Raw genomic sequence first — 18553 nt, 5'->3', positions numbered from 1 at the left:
AGGCGGCGAAAGCGGGGGGGGGGGGCGTGCCCCCCCTGAATTTGAGTTGGGGGACGATCCCCCCTAAATTTTTCGTTGATAACCTTTTTTTTGTTGCTTGTCAAGAAAGTTTGGTCGTCCCTCCTGATCTTTTTGGCTTCCGCCGCCAATGTTATAATGCTCATTTACTATCGAGTCCCTTCTCGCTTGAGAGTTTGATTAAATATGGATCACTCATCTAAAATGAATTAAAAAAAACCCGAACTGCTTTTTAATCGTATATGGCTATCTTGTGTATGACACATGGGAATATACAAATTCTCACGAGGAAATTAACAATTCAGCTATTATCGAATGACCGTCTAATGATCATAGATTTTAAAAATTCATAAATGAAGGAGGGGCCATTAACTGCCTTGGGTAAATCAAGATAGGTTGACAGTTCTCGGCTTCTTTGATTTTTATGCTCTCTTTTAGATTAACTGTAGTTGGGTTTTAGGCTCGTTTTCTCTCCATTTTATAATGACAATGGATAATATTGATGACCTATTATCAAATAAATTACATGTAAATGATTATACACAACTCATTTTATCTGGCCAAGATGGGTAATTAAAAACAGTTGGTAGAGATATTTTTTTCTCACATTGGCTTTACATTCCCTTGAATATTCGTTGAGTATTATTCGTTTGAGTAATTCGTTTGAAACGTATCGTAACCATGGAAAGTATGGCTACGTTTCTATAAATATGACCGATTCGGGTAAAACATCGGGCTTAATAAGCAGTTCGCATGTAATGAGCTCCTTAGCTCTCAAAAATAACTAGATATGTTTTGCATATTTCAGGTAAAACAAATATAAAGGGGAAATATTACCTGTATCCAACATATTAGCAAATTGGGTCAACTTGCAGCATTTGCATTTTAAAGGTGACGAAATTGTATTCTTTCATACAGGTCTACTACACTGTTTGGGAACTAGAAGATGATATGGGAAAATGTTTTCTTCATGTCATTATCAACAGCTCAAAGATACGCGTCTAATGTACTGTGACTGATTTGCACATCTAACCATAATAGCTCTATGATCTAACCAAGTTTACTGTATACAGAATACATTCGCTACTTGTGGTTATATAGTAGTCTATACATTTGAGAAATATGCCCATTAATGGACATGACCATTCAATTCTTGATGGGAATCAGTTCTTTCAGCTGTCAGTGTCATTATGCTGTCGCACGATTTCACAACACACGAACCATCTTTATGATTCGTGGGACATCCAACATCGTTACCATTAGTAACATTAAAAGTTGCACCAATTATTGAGATGCCATTGGCGGTCGAACCGCGGGAGACCATAGGGTAACTAGCTGATACGCGGTTGTTTTCGTGATCATTTTCGTCTATTCTCTGGATACAAACTCGGTTCACACATCTGAACTTTGCTTTCGTGAGGAGCTCCCGAAATGCTTGTCGAAAATCTTTTGTCCTGATGCTGTAGATGAATGGATCGAAACAGCTATTTAAGAGCGCCAGAAGACCTAGCCAGCCGCGGACTTCAGGCGAAACCTTACAATTCCCTCCGCCCAAAACACCTAGCAAGAGGGATATTGTCAATGGCAACCAGCAGACGACAAATGATAAAACAATCATTCCGATAGTGAACGCGACTCGAGTTTCATAACTGAGTTTAGATGTCAAGGTTCCAGACGATGTAGACAACATGCTTCCAGTGTCTGAGAGTTTCTTGCGAAGTATTCCTTGCTGCGGGATTGACACAGTGGTATGCACATTCGACGTCTCGGTAATCGATGGTGGTAGTGCTGGTGCCCTTGAAGGAGCAGCGACTCGAGCTCTGGAATCGATACTCTTTGCATGGCTCCTGGCGATAGAAAATATCTGGATGTAGAGTGCAATTATGGTGACTATCGGGATAGATAAGATTAATACTGTATACATTATCATGTAACCTCTTTTGACAACTCTGTACCACTGACAATATCCGGTGTTGCTGTGGGGTATGTATGTCTCCTTGTTATGCCAGACAAATGGCAAACAACCAATGATGAAGGAGAATATCCACACGCTGATTATAATGATCCTGGAACGCTTTTTGGTCATGATCGCGGTATACCGTAGAGGATTCCTCAAAGCGATATATCGATCTATTGAAACAGCGAGAAGGTTCAAAACGGCGGATGCTAGCACCGTCAACAGAACACAAAATGGCAAGATGCAAATATACAACGAATGTAGGAAAATATCTGGGATGTATTTCGCGAGCAACCCGATAGGCATCCCAAACCCACAGCACAGATCGCTGATCGCTAGACTGATGATGTACATACTCGTGGTCGTGCGAAGCTGACGATGTCGTCGTATCGTCATCAAGACGATGATATTCGTCACAATCACCAAAACTTCAATGATTGTCAGAAGGGAAATTGCGATCTTGAATTGAATTCCTTCTAAGTGACCGAAACCGATTCCCAGGTCTACGACGACGGGCTGTCCTAGAGGAATATGCGGGAAAGTGAATGTTTCGTCAACTGTCGATCCTTCTTCGGTGATAGCTGACATGGTGGGGAAACCTGTTGTAATGCCGGTGGTATTATCATGGTTAACTTCTCCCACGGATGCCACCTGTGTACTGAGTATCACGTCTGAGGCTAATGGTTGATTAGCAATGGGCATGGTTGACCTTATCGTACAACGACCTTGATATAATCAGATCATCATTAATTGACTTTTGAAGGAAATCAAACAACACGATTATTTAAACAAGGTCTTTAGCAATTAATCTTCCGCACGTGTGTTCGACAAAATTATCCTACTAAAACTCGGTCATATGCGGTTAATAGACAATTCTGTAACCCGTAAAGATCAGACGATTTGAACAATCCCACTGCTCGCTGCAAAGAACGTCGAAAATTAAATCCTGTCCAATTAAAACATATGACGTTGCTCTGTATTCGTAGTTTCACAAGTGAGTGATTGTCCTTGCTCACCAAGAATAAATTAAGAATGAAACACAGAGAATATCCAAGTATATATTTCCTAATTCCCTCGGACTAGTCAATATCACATTGCTATCACTCTTTGAAAACTCAAGCACCTGTTCATACTTGAGCGCATATAGATTGACTTTGTTTTTAGTTGTTTCTCCCTTAGTATCCCCTTTCCGGTCTTTTCTTGGTAATTGACTCGTACCTGGGAAGAAATTACCTTGGCATACAGTACAAGTCATATTTCAAACCATATAGGATATCCCACTTAATCGAATTCCGTTGATAACTTGAATTTCAGTCCAGTATTAACTGCAAATGAGAGACAGAAACGTAGGGTGTACTAATTCATGTATTCAAATAACAGTAGTTAAGAATAGTTTATAATTCGCTCATCATCACATTTTCTTCAAATCGGTGTCATTGGTTTGACATGGTATCCGGTCCATCTATCAACCGTCTATGAATCACACCCGATGGGCCCATTTTCTTGGTTAATTTGAATATCTGGTCCTATAAATCTCCCAGTATCAGTTCAGTCTTATACGTTATCGGCAGTTTATCCTCGTGAATGAAGTTTAGATCACTCTTGAAGAAAGATATATTGCCATATAAGTTTCGACAAGAGTCATCGTAATGCAACGACCAATGCAGTATTCATTTATCGCTACCCGATGATAATATAGACTATATAAAGGAGCAAATAGTCAAATTGGTGTCCTCTTCGTTATAGCTTCGTTCCCTTCTGCGTTCTAGATAGAATATATATAACTTAATCGATTACACTGATGACAAAGTTATATCCACGACAGGCAAGGTAATATTCCATTTCGTGACTATCAAACAAATCGCAATCGTCGATATACTTCAACCAATTGGTACATAATGGGCATCATTAGTCATGTTAGTAGATATCTATCCCACACCAATGATAAACAGCTCAGCGCGCTTCTAGATGTTTTGATAACGGCGTCCAATATGATCGCTCGTCGTTCCCCAAAACACTTCCGCGTGAGAATTGGAGCGTTTTCCTTGGTTGTTGATCAATGTTTGATAATCAGTTCGTCACAGATGCAGATCGAAGACTGCATTGGATTTCATCGTTAGAAATAGCCTGGCATAAATGTATTCCATCCAAAGCACGTATGGCCGAGAATAGCTAAGTGGTAACATAGCCCTCCGAGAAACGATCATATTACCGCGATTACCATATGTCATTGTGAGAGAATGTCTCTGTTTTTGAGAAAGAAGGCAAACAGCCTGCAATATTCAGCATGAAAACAAAGTCAAGGACAGTCAAACCACAAGAGCATCTCAAGATTTTTTTCCAAGTCCTATTTCTTAAGGATTATGTCCCATAGGGCATGAATTTTCGATTTTCGAAAATTAATATATATATAAACAAGTAGTTCTTCTTTTCCTGGCCATTCCGATGAACTCGCCTACTTCATTATTTATCTATTTGCAATGTGTTCTAAACGGTTTGTACGAGTATTTGGGATGGTACCGCCTTTTAAAAAAATAAATCAATATTTCGCTCTTGAGGTGTGGACGATTCTATGCTCTACTCAATGAACGTGAACGAAATATCAATTATGCTTTTTGTGACGTCACAAGCAAGCAGTATCCTTTAAAAAATATAAAGGTATAAACATTCCACATATCGTCACTTGTTCAAGTAGTGTAAATTGATTCTACATAATTATGCGACCAAATTATTTAATATATTAGTTATTATTATTGAGTAGCCTACACATCTGTCTTGTTTCAAAAAAAATATATCACTCGAAGTTGGTGCAACTTCGGTCTATCGATCAATCAGCTAGGTAATACACAAAATAGATGTCTTTCCTCAAAAAAGAATTAATTTAATTCTCACTTCCAGAGGGGGGGGGGTGTATAGTACTAGTAGCGCAATTTAATAGAGGGGTACACCCCCCCCCCGTTTACCCCTTTCCGGATATACGCATCTATTGGGTATTCCACTTAATATTGATCATTTTATTATGTACCCGTTCATAAACATGACATGTTGTGGACATCATTTTTATTTACTCACTGCGATAGGGCCTCCGATATAAAACTGACACCATGGGAGCGTTTCATGAAGGGAGTTTGTCCGACAAGTTCTGTTTTATCCGACAATTACCATAGTAACAGTACCTCTCAGCCAATCAGAATCAAGGAAAGATGTCAGATCTGACAACTTGTCGGACAAAAATGTTGATGAAACGCTCCCCAGATCAACAGTGTTCATAAAAGCATCCAAAACAAGATTACATGGGCCTTAATTCACATGGTTCATGTCGAAGATCCCTCGATTGTCATTAGTTTGTCTGAATGCCCTTCGACGTTGACAGTTTAACCTCGCTTGTTACTGTTAGATGTTTGCAAAGTTCAAATAATAGTCATCGGACCCACCTCTGATTTTCAGTTAGTTCTTTAATGCTACGTCATAATTCGGATTTAAATGGAGGTCGATGCCGAAAAAATACTAGCAAGTCTAGGCCGGGGAGGAGGCATAGTTCAGGGGTTTCCGCCCCGATATAATTATTCAAATAGTGAGGGGAAAAATGACAAATTAAAAAAAATAGAAACAAAATGGAAGAATTGAGAATAGAAAAAGAAAAAGAAATAATAAGATCAAAACGAGAGGTCTGTGTCCCTTGAATAATCATATAATACCAATGTACTTTGATTGAGAAATATGAACGCTAGGCATTCCAACCCCCCCCCCCCCCCCCTCTATTACAGACGCAATTTCTTGAAGACGCCACTGAAAAGGCCTTATAAGCTCAATGCCTGCGTAAATTTATATATGAAAAAGGAAAAGGGAAACTCTAATGTTTCTTTAAAGTATCATATATTTCCCCTTTAAATTAATCTTTGCATGTCGCTCGAAACTTCAATACCATGCAGCGCCATGCCGTGGGATGGCCCTCTCATGACCTGAATGGATTGTCGAGTGCTGGTACTCCATTTTTCTAATGAAAACAAAATGATTTCGAGACTCTCATGCTCTTATGAATAATTCATAAAAGAACCGGATAGGATGGAAACCGCGGCCTGTCTGCAGGGTGCGAGTGTTTCTTGTCGATGTTGGCGTATCCGGGCGGCAAACAGGCAGGGGCAAAGTCTGCCCGCTCTAATAACCAGCGTAACCTTTTAAATACCATGCCCCCACGCTTTTTATTCAGTGAAAAAAAGAGACGGAAGAAAGAAGGAAAATGGTAAGAATATGGAAGAAAGGAGTGTATGGATTATCCGTTATTCAATAGAAAAATGTGATGTCATTTTGATGTCATCTTCCCCTGATATGAGACACCATAGAGTCACCCTTTCATCATGACAACTGGTGATAGAGGGATTGGTTAATAAGCATACCGCTTCACACTGGCGCATCCAGGCAGGGGCATATCTGGTCCATGCCCCCCCCCCCTTCCAAAAAAGAGACACAAAATATATTTTTAGGGGAATATGTCGTGCATATACGGAAGTTAAAACATTTTTCTTTTTTGCTTGCCAATTTTTCTGTACAAAATGCCCCCCCCCGCCCATTGGAAAATCCTGGATCTGCACCTACGGGTTGACCATATCAGAACCTTGGAGGATTTTCTATCAAAATCCGCAAAAAGCAAATAAACCCCCTTTAATGGCTCTTTCTTTCGAGGAAACAGTTACGACATCACACGTACTCGAGAAAAACTACAATTCCACAGTTGATGCCATATACACTTGAGATTTCTTTTATTAATTTCCTCGTAATTCCATTGACGTTATTTTTTGGTTTTATTTGTCTTCTTTGTTCATCTGAGCATTTAAATTCATTGTTTTGACCTGATTTTAACGGCGTTGCCTGTTTATCTGCTTTTTTAACCTTTCATAAGGCGTTTATTCAGAGTATTTACATAATTTACTTGCAGTAGCTTGCTCAGATCACGAAATATTTTCATACTTTGAAGTTGGCAGGTGTCTTGTTCTAACAATGACTCTTAATGCAGCTACCTATCAGTCATTATGGGTTACACACTAAGAAATAGGGGTGCAAGAAAGGTGCAACTTATAGCGGGAAAAGGTGCAGAACGGGTATTCAACCATAGGGTATCGCGGACCTAAACATTTCCCATAGACTCACCTGTTAAAGTGGCACTTTAAAAAACATCATTAGAATAAGGATGAAATTCGAGCGTTGAATGTTTACTACCAGTGGATAGAACATAATATGTCTGACATTCCACATCTGACGAGAAAAATGGTACCTCGACCGGCTCATTTTAAAAGATAAATCGGCATTTATGAAGGCTACACCTGACAGGATCATAAATATTCATATCTGAATGGTACGCGCCTTAAAACCCAACATAACAACAACAACAATAAATTCATCACTTGAGACAGTAACATATGGCCCTACTTCTTCCGCCAGTAAAAAAAAATAGTTCCAAAGTGGTGATAATATAGAAATTTGGAAAAGGAATTCAGTAGTTACCCTCCCTAGAATCAGTGTTGAATGGTCAATCATATTCATTCATCAGTTTTTGTCAATCAGCATGATCGCAGCAATATCAAATTAAAAAAATGAGAATTGATTTTCTCGTTTGTGTGTGTGCGGGATGTGTGTGTGTGTGTTGTGTGCGTGTAAGAATGTGCGCCTTGTATAGGCCTACGTGTAGTTACAATAAAACTATGTTTTACTAATTTGCTCGTAAATAATGTCTTAATGAATAATTGTTGGTAAATGATAATCCCTGGACTCTCCGTTACTTCACATAATGAAGATCAAACTCGTTAAGTTCTCGTTTAATCGACACATTAATTACTGAAATAGTAAAGCCAGTCCAACCTCATGCAAATAATTCCCGTAATAAGACTGGTATATTTGTATTATCAACATTAGGGCATAGTGTTGAAAGATAAGTGCATTTATTCATTTTTCTCTATTTTTGTTTGTTTTTATTGCTATTAAATTGATGTTTTCTTTATTCAAAATGCATGTACTTCGGTAAGCATGATATGCATGTTTGTTCGGCATATGCAACGCTTAGAAATGTGATATCGTGTGATAATAGTAATAATATGAACCCCTCGTCTTTTTTGCATTGACGAGACATCATTATTTCGATTCATATCAATATTTCACTTATTCCATTTAGAATAACTGAAAGGCCTAATGGCCTACGCTGTATGGCATTGCATTCCACTTTGGAATAGAACTGACCAGTATCGCTAATAAAAAAAAGGTGGATCTGATTAGCTTCCCCCTCCCCACCCCGATGACTTTTTCAAATTTTAAAGAGAGAAAACACGGAGAGACAAAATAGGAAGAGAGGGAGAGAGTGATATAGGGAAGGGGAAATAGAAAGAGAGAGGGGGGTGAACTATCATAAAAGGAGGCTTCGGTAGTTTAATTTTATGAATAATATCAAAATAATAATATTTATACAGCGTTTTTTACTTTACATTTCCATTATTATTACCCCCGGGTTATAACCCCGGTCATCGGATCCTGACAATTTTCCCCACTCCCTAGAGAACATGCCAATATGAGTTCAAATACTCAATTGCTAGGCATACTTTATAGGCTGTCAATCCTACCGAGTACCCATTTAGCACCTGGGTGGAGAGTTGTAAAGTGTGGATCGACGCCTTGCCAAAGGACACAAGGCCGCGGTGGGATTCGAATACACGACCATCCGACTGCAAGGGGAGAGTCCGAACCGCTACACCACGATGCTCCCACAAAACCCCTCTTATCATTATTTTTTTTAATTGAGGAAGCTTATGACGTCACCTTATGTTTGCCTCAGCTCTTTTCAGGATAACTATTACACCGCCCTTTGAGGTGACAAATATAAAATAAATGCGGAAACCTGACCATCGTTGTGACCAAATCCCTTGAATACTTAGTACGTAGAATAGAATATTAGGTCATATAGGCCTGGAAACATATCAGAATTATAAGATAACTTTCAAAATAAGATATAATTGAAAATTTACTGAGATTCACAATCAGCCCCCCCCCCCCATCCAATGATTTATCGATTCGTGTGATCTTCAGTTATTACTGATCCCCAACTTTCATTTGAGTCAGCTAGGAAGTGGATATTTCCGAATATCAATGTTCAACTGCAGAAAAAGGAGGCTGTATGACCTTAAACCATTGAGTGTCGATCTGGGAGTGTTTTACGAAGATTTCTGTAATTGATTTCCATTGAACGGTGTTATAAGCTACTAAATATCCTTGCATCTGATTGGCTGAAAGCAGGCTAGTCTGCAAAAAATCACTGGCAACACTCTTCATGAAAATGCTCCCATGGACCGTGGAACTTATGCTAGTTGTATGCAGCCGGAAACATTTTGTAAACGTAGTTCATATTCTTTACTGAATCGTTAATGAACCATTTATATGGAATCTGGGCAAGCAAGTGTGCCTCGAAAACCCATATTATATTAAGGTGAAGATAAACAATATGGGATCAGACGTATCGGCCGAAAGGGAAAATCCTTCGAGGAATCTTATATCGAGGAATTCTGTTCATAGGACATCGCATCACGTGATCACTGAAAGCACTTATAATCTACGGTAAGGCAAGCACCGTTAGCCCGGGCCAATACTGGTAAAGTACATGAAGTTTGTGTTTCGTAGTAAAAAAAAATGCACTGTATTCATCGTATGATAAGGGTCTGAAGAGTTTTTCTTCTTACGTATTTTCTATCATCTTGAATTGATATAGCACAATACCAGTAAAATGGAGACTCTCTTAACAACAACAAAAATAAGTGTGATGGGATATATACACATGATATATGTTTTACAGGTTACAAATATGACAAAAACCCTGTTTCAAATCTTCCTGAGCACTATCTAAGTGCGATTCGTGAAGACGTCACTGCCCTCGACCTATTTTCTAGTTACCTCTCAAATCGTTACCAATGCACCATTTACATAACTCCGTTCAGTCTGAATTTAGGACAATTGAATGTGGAGTACCACAAGGGTCATTACTTGGCCCACTTTTGTTTATTTTATTTATTAATGACACTTATCGTTCGTAAAATCTCATTTCCTTTATCATATACGCCGACGATACAAATATTGTTTATTCTGATAAAAATCTTTAGCACTTGTGTGTAACTGTAAATACTGAACTTACAAATGTTTTAAATGGTTTTGTGCAAACAAGCTTACTAATTAAAGGGGAAGTTCACCCTGACAAAAAGTTTATTGTAAAAATAGCAGAAAAAATAATAAAAAATATTGCCGAAGGTTTGAGAAAAATTCATCAAATAATTGATAAGTTATTAGAATTTCAATTATTTGATTTGTGACGTCATATGCGAGCAGTATTCCTACATAGCGAATGGTAAAAATTCAATGAAATGTCATTTTCTCAGAAAATTGAAAATGGTTTTCACTGGAACTTTTGTATATCAATAGACAAATCATTTCACACCCGATCATGAAAAGAAAACAAAATTAAGTCATCAGGAACCATACAAAATTTGAAATTCATACATTTTATATTACATAACACATGGGGCAGCTGCTCGTTTATGACGTCACAAATCCAAAATTTTGAACTCTAATAACTTTCTTACTCTTTAACGGATTTTCCTCAAACTTTCACCAATATTTTTTACTATTTTTTCTGCTATTTTTACAACAAAGTTTTCTTCAGGGTGAACTTCCCCTTTAACCTTTAAGAAAAAATGCAATTACATTATATTCCGTAACTCCACAGGGCGTATGATCTAAATCATGTAGTTGTGAAGCTTAACAACCAAATCATTCCCAGAGTTGAGAAGACTAGGTTTCTTAGCGTTATCATTGATAGTAATATAAAATGGATACATCACATAATTGAAATTGAGAACAAAGCACCAAAAAATCTTTTTAAAATGTCATTTTCTCTACAGGTGTTTAAATTCTCAAATTCCACAAAAATTTCGTGATTAATTTATACATGTTTCCAACATACATCATGTTGATACCCGCTCAAATAATCAAATATTCATTCCCAAACATAAAAAAAATCATTTTCCAACATAACATTCGTTATACTGGCCCCAACATATGGAAAGAAATTCCGGATGACATAAAAAAAATCTCTATCGACAACTAGTTTGACTTTAAGTTAACATGATAATATGAACCATGGACAATTGTTGTTGCGGCATTTATTTTTTACCCCACTGACACATTTGTTCAGCATTCTAATTTATTTAGTAATTCATGCCCGCCTCCCCGCTCACGTCTCCCTCTCTCGTTCTCTTTCCTTCTTTTCTTTTCTGTGCCCTTTTCTTTGTATTGTGTACTGTATTTTTTTATGTCTGTTCCGCCAAAAACCTCAGCTTCTAGGGTATACGCCTTCTTCTTTAAGCCTAACATGTGCACATTTATATTCTTCATAAAAAAATTATTATTGTATGCATTTATGTTAACGAAAAATGTAGAAATTTTTGAAATGGAAGAAAATAAATATTATTTTGAATTTTTGAATAATTTTTGGGACATTGGTGTATCTATAAATTGTTTTAATGTGTCAAATGGCCCTTTCCCTTTAATGACCCATTAAGGTCAACGTCAAAAAAGAAAATAAGAGAAGAAAGGAAATTCTGATTATTTAGAAGAACATAGGCCTACACACATAAGTGTCACACTGCCAAAAGCATGACAAACATGAATTTCAGGATTTCATTTAGCTCAGATGTTGGAAGAGACACAGGTGTTGATCTTGCAAATGTTCATTAACGGCACTGATGGGGGGGGGGGGGTATACAATATTTGATATGAAGTCTGTCATTAGCTGTGGTATATCATGCTAAATACATCTATCACTATTCCAAATCATTACTTGATCATAGTCATACTATGAATGCGTATGTCATTAAACAATTATACTACGGAGGATATAAAACGATTTTTTTTATTATAATGTTGCAGGTTGACATTGTTACGATACTGCAGCAAAAAAACAATAAAATGAATTAAATTTGCATTTGATTTTTCCTTGTTTTCATTACAGGAAATAAATCATGTACTTAATCAAAATAAAACCAAACAATGATCTTACATCAATCTCCTAGAGTTTCCGATGTACAATCCAGGGTTATAGTTCACAGTTATGATAGTCCAGTATATAATCCAGATGAGATCCAAGTTGGCTGGCGAAAATTCTTTAAATTAAAGTTCACAATGATGGCAATGATGAAACTGATGTTGAAGTACAATGAATAACAAGAGTCACTGTAACGAGTTGAAATGTCCGTGAAGACGATGTTGATGATGATTAACAGCCAATTTATTTCAGCAATCCATGGGTTGAAAAGCGTTTATTAAACAGGTTGATGATCTCGATGAGAACTGAGAATTCCTCTTTCAAAATAATTTCAAACAATTAATTGATGGCGGGTAAATAATTCCACAGAAGATAAATATTCCAGGTGGAAATAAACTCTGCTCTGACATAAAGACTGGCGTGAAACTCTTAGCTCTGATCTGATATGATGTCATGAAGTGATATGGTATGATGATGTCTTTGCCTATATACAAATTATTCACTATTCTAGAGGTTTCTAGTATTCACCATTCTGGAAGCTTCTGGTATTGTCTTTAAAAAGAACATTTAATATTATCACGTGCCCTATCAAAATTCCATGATATTATTTGTGTCTTTAGAATTGTGATATCCAATCATTAAATCTGTAAGATGAATGCTAAAAGAGGCAGTAGTAGTAGTAGTAGTAGCAGTAGCAGTAGTAGTAGTAGTAGTAGTAATAGTAATAGTAATAGTAGTAGAAGTAGTAGTAGTATAGTAGTAGTAGTAGTAGTAGTAGTAGTAGTAGTAGTAGTAGTAGTAGTAGTAGAATAGTAGTAGTAGTAGTAGTAGTAGTAGTAGTAGGAATTGTTGTTGTTGTTAATTAAATATGATGGCGCTCTGAAATGCTCTCCAGATTATACGCGCCAGACACTTTCGTAAGTAGGTAGTCGTCGTCGGCAACGAAAAGCCCATGTGACTTCGTACCATTGATTAAGCGACGATTCATATGAATAAATATAGAATAGTTAATGTATCGTTCTCTGGTAGGACGGGTACACGGGTGTCGTGATGTGTGACTGGTACTGTGCAAGTAGGTTGCACAATTGCATTGTCCTATTTCTCTCCGACTCCTCTTCTTTTTCTTATCTTCTATTTTTTTCTCATCTATCCTCTATGATCTCATTCTCCCCCTTACCTTCTCTCTCTTTTCTTCCCTTACAGTTGTGCAATACATATTTTAACAGTTATGATTGTTTGTTAAATGTATTATTTATGCCATTGTTTATTGTATTCATGTTTGTAACTTTATGCCCGAAAGCGAATTTTGTGTATTCTTATGCATGACAATAAATTATCTTGAATCTTGAATCTAGTCACCCATCCACCTATTAGTAGGTCCTACAAAATTACATATCTTCACCAAATAACAATTTAATGACACATTAAATAACGCGCGTGCTACATGATTGCTCGTGGAAGAGGGCATGCAAGCTAACCAAACGGATAGTTGCATATAAAACAAGCAACAATGATGGGGTTAAGATTTGGTAATTCATCTTCAGTTTATCAAACATAATGCGTCTCGCTTTTCATAATTTGAACAAATTAAAATTAACGTTAATTAATAGTTTCAAAGACTTTCATAACTTTGCATTCCTCACAGAGGCCCAATAAGTGCTGTTTAATGTGAAAGGTATAATAGTTTAATTTGCACTAAATAAAATCCGAGTCTTCTCTTCATAAGAATAACATGCTCATTTTTGAAAGAAAACAAATAACGATTTACCCAGAGAGTAAAACACTAGTCGATTTATCCAAGTAACAATGTGTTTAACTTTCAGGTAAAATTAGAAAAATCAACAGAATTGCTATTTAATGTAAATTTTCAAACATTTAGCTTGGAATTAGAAACAAAAAATCCCGTCCGGTACTTTAGTTTGTATCATGTGCTTTTACTATCTGGCATTTCCACTGATACTAGCATGCAACGCCAGCGCATAGGCCAGGCCAGCTACGACGTCCCTATACAGACCAAGTAGTCTAGATGATTGGTGCAAAAAATAGCAAGAATTGTTCAGATTATGGTACAAGCATGAAATTTGGCTGACGGGTAGAGTAAATAGTGCTGAACATGTTTAGCTGGGGTGCCAACCTGATCCCTCTTTGTATAGCAACAGTTGCTAGGTAACGTATTTACCTTAGCAACCACCAATTTGGGGGTGTTATCTTAATTAAAAAACTATATTTTTACTCCTAAGCGCCAATTTCACAATCACATATCAAGCAACATTCCAACCATGTATAGCAACAGTTGCGAGTCGAAATTTTATTAGAGTAACGTGAAAAGGGACTCAATTAGGACTGTTTTAAGTGATTAATGAAGAGGATACAAGTATCACCAATTAAATAATGAGAGTGCGAAGCGCGAGCTCAAAGTTTTTGATATTCCGACCTGAAAACTGGACAGTCTAAGCGCCTTTTAATTTAAATAAAGAACAATCTTTGTGTCTCAAACAATTAAATGCGAGCGCGAAGCACGAGCTTAATTTTTTATATACTGATATGATAAATGAGCATTTTGACAAATTTTTGAAAGAATTTCCAGAGGATAGGTATCTCACAAAACAATGCGAGCGTGCAGCGCGAGCTGAGAATTTTGACAAAATAATTTGTGAAAATCAAACAAAATGATTGAAACTTGATGTGCGAGCTAAGATATTGTGTGCGAATTGATTTCAGAACTGGATATATTAAGTGTCATTTAATCCTATTGAATGCGATTCATTACACAGGCAATGCGAGCGCGAAGCGCGAGCGAATTTTTTTTATATAAAATCTATTTTCCAATTCTTCCTCTCACCTTTTTATTGTTTCCTTTCGGGGTTGGGCCGTCCGTTACGAGTCTGTGAATGACATATCATGGGTATAATACCTCTTTCTTACTTTTCTTTCTGTTTTTCGTATGAAGTTAAAGAGTACACTTTTTTCTGCAGGTTGTCAAAAATAGGGGGCCGGCTCGGCCCCCTCCTGGATCCGCACCTGTAGCGAATGAATCGAACGTACATTAGTTGTGTCGCACATGCCTTCTAAGATTTGGGCATATATTTTGTCAAAAAATTAAGTTAAGACTTTTTTGGTTAATCATAAGTAGGGGAAAGCAAAGCCACTGTGAATCATGCATTGTGCTCGACAAAGTATATTAGAGGCAACAGAGGAATACATCAAGAAAGTTACAGTCATCATTCTATTCGATGGGAAGATGAATTTTTCATCATTCGAAGTGTAAGAAACATTTCTCCCCATAAGGACATTTCATTGCAAGACAAAGTGATAGTGCCACCAGCATAATCATTTCTATCTGATTAGGACATAGGACATATTGCAAGCGCTTCACATGAATTTGACAAAAGCAGCTGCGCATAGTCCTGCAAAATCTTTAAAGTCATGATAGATATTGAAGCTGCAGGATCTAAGTCAAATTACTTGCAATCGGAACTGACAGGTCAAAATCAACTTCTGCAAGAGATTTCAAGTCATGATAGATCACGGAGCTGCTGGATCCAGGCCAACACGCCTGAAACAGAATTGACCGGTCCAAATCAACTCTTGTGAGACCTTTGACGTGATGATAAATCCTGGAGATGCAGGATTGATCCAGGTCAAAAGACCTGGAAATAGAACAGACAGGTCCAAATCAACTTCTGCAGGATTGAGTCGAGATAGATGAATCATATAGCTGCAGAATCCAGGCCAACATGCCTCGAAATGGAACTGATCGGTCTAAATCAACTCTGGGAAGATCTTTCACGTCATGATAGATGCCAGAGCTGCAGGATTGATCCAGGTTAAACTAAACTTGGAATCGGAACTAACAGGTCAAAATTAACTTCTGCAGAAGACACCATAGATCATGTAGCAGCAGGATCCAGGCCAACACGCCTGGAAACGGAACTTAATGATCCAAATCAACTCTAACAGATCTTTCACTTCATGATAGATCCCGGAGCTGCACAGGATTGATCCTAGTCAAAACACCTGGAGACGGAAATGACATGTCAAAGTCAACTCCTGCACGAAGCATTAGGTCCGGGAACAGCATGGAAAACTAATATCTTCATTGCAGGCTACGGAAGGGAGGGGTAAAACCAAAGCCTTTCAAACGACCGACTATAGTTAGCAAGGTATAAAATGGTATCCAAGCAAACACTCGTTTGGAAATTACACTCTGGCGTTATTTTGGTGTTTGAAATGATTTTGAACTTAGGTGACTAAATCAATTCTTGGCGGTCATTCTTTCACCTCTCCGAGATCAGAGATGTTTAGGTTGTAAGAACCCATGACCTCCTGGTCAGCTCATGTTACCGTTCTTCTACCAGAGTGACCTCTCGCTAAATATTTATTTTGTGGAATCTTTCCAAGGGCATTTGTAGGTATGCAAGGTCCTAAATGTGATAGGGCCTCCTTGGAAAATAGATAGCCACAAAATTTACAGAATGAAAAAAAACAAACAAATGCAATAGCAAACTATATAAGCAAAATAAATGCTTGAGTAATAGCAGCCAAAGGGAGAAAGGGGCTACATGGAAACCAATTGTTCTATAGGTCTAGGTCTGGAAGACAATCTTACGTCACAAATCATCAGAAAAGGAGAAAGAAGAAAAATGAAGAAATCAAGTGTGCGTGTGTGTGTGCATGTGGGTGAACGTGCAGGTGTGATATTAAGAATACTTCGATAAAAGATATTTTTCAATGAAGCATTAAAAGAAAATATAGATGCAGTGAGTTTAATATCATTGGACAAATCATTCCAGATGTCTGGGCCGTGATGTCTGATCGTTTTATGTGCTAATATTGTTATCGGGTTTGTGAGGAGGATGTTGGATGAGTGGCGTGTAGGATATAAATGAATGTTGCTGTTGTAAACAAAAATATCTTAAAGGGTGTAGGTATAGATTTAGTTGAGATCTTGTTCATGAAAATGGCAGTTTGGAAAGTATGAATGTCATGAATTTTTAATGTTTTCAGGTTCCGAAAAAATAGGATCAGCATGTGGTAAAAATTTCGAGTGGGAGCAAATGCTTTCTTTTGGAGGCGTAGAATTTAGTCTATTTTCGTTTTGTTGCAATGACCCCACAATATGTTGCAAGACATGCAAGATGATATATGTGACAAAATAAAAGAACTGTAAAATATGAATAGTGATCTTTGGGAAAGACAATATTTCAGTTTGAATAGTAAGCCAATACCTCTGGCAACAAGTGTGCTAATATAACGAATGTGACTTTTCCAAGTTAAATTAGAGTCAATTAATACACCTAAGAATTTCGTTTCTTGTTTTTTTAGCAAGATGGATATGTGAATTATGTGTTGAAAGTACATGAAATTTGTACATGAATGTCGACGGTTTCTAGACTTGTGATTCTTGATGATACAAGTGTCGATCAATTCTACCTTTATTGTCAATCGCTCAGATAAGTAATCATGTGGTCTATTATCATTCATTGATAAGCATGTAACTATATAGTAATAACAAACATTAACAAATAACCCTTTATTATGAAAGACACCAAATAATTTAAACAATGATTGATCTTTTACATAATTATGTTTAGGTTAATTAGTTCCTAATAATTATGGTTTCCAAATGGAGAAAGATTGGTTTTAGGGTGAGTTTACTAACCAGCAACAAGTATCATTATGCCAATGATATGGACCCCGTATACATCGTTTTTGGAAATATAAACCATATCATGAGGTAGTTTGATTTGTGCAAGCTTTTACGTTTTTAAGCATCTACTAGTATGAGTACCTCTTAAACGCATTAATAATCTTACCATACGGTCTTTAACAGTCGGTTTCAGAAAACATGCTACTTAGCAACTGGTACTTATCATGGACGGATAAACATGGTATACATGTTCCTGGGTTGTTGTGATTAATGTATTAATGCTTATTAAATAGAAAAGATGTGGTGCACATGGCTCACAAAAATTATAATAAAAACACATTATAAGTATTGATTATTGAGGAAATGTGTTACCTAGCAACCGTTGCTTTGGTGCTCATTAGGTCTACCTATGGAAACAATCATCACATAAGGAATATATGGGCCAAAATTAATTTCTGAGCTCTTCTGAGTAAATTATAATGATCTGAACTATGATAAACTATTGTTGCTATGAAGGATCCCTTAGGAACCGTTGCTATGAATAAATGGATCAAAACTGTTGTGATACAAAGAAATATGCTTTAGATGAAAAAAATTATGTGACATATTGCTTGTAAAACTGTTCCTCAAGCGCAATCAAGCTCGGTTGATAAGGTAAATATGTTACCTAGTAACCATTGCTATATCTGGGAAACTGACGTTGGCACCCCCTGCTAAAAATGTTTAGGATAACCTACTCTACCTTTGAGCCAATTTTCATACTTGTACCATTTTCTGAACATTGTTTTCACCAATTACCTAGACTAAAGGTGGCCTGATCGAGAGGTCAAAAGATGCGTAAATGGACACTTGGGAG

The 18553-nt window shown here is 37.1% G+C and overlaps 1 protein-coding gene across 1 annotated transcript; it reads right to left on the bottom strand.

Annotated features, from left to right (window-relative positions):
• Positions 1-621: 621 nt before the first annotated feature.
• Positions 622-3941, bottom strand: LOC121426150 (adenosine receptor A1-like). Its single transcript, XM_041622331.1, has one exon. The coding sequence runs from the start codon at positions 2675-2677 to the stop codon at positions 1148-1150; it is 1530 nt and encodes a 509-aa protein (XP_041478265.1). The 5' UTR covers positions 2678-3941; the 3' UTR covers positions 622-1147.
• Between the last annotated feature and the right edge of the window lie 14612 nt (positions 3942-18553).

Source organism: Lytechinus variegatus, chromosome 13 (assembly GCF_018143015.1).
Source record: "Lytechinus variegatus isolate NC3 chromosome 13, Lvar_3.0, whole genome shotgun sequence".
NCBI lineage: Eukaryota > Metazoa > Echinodermata > Echinoidea > Temnopleuroida > Toxopneustidae > Lytechinus > Lytechinus variegatus.
This window is presented reverse-complemented; position numbering and strand designations above follow the sequence as displayed.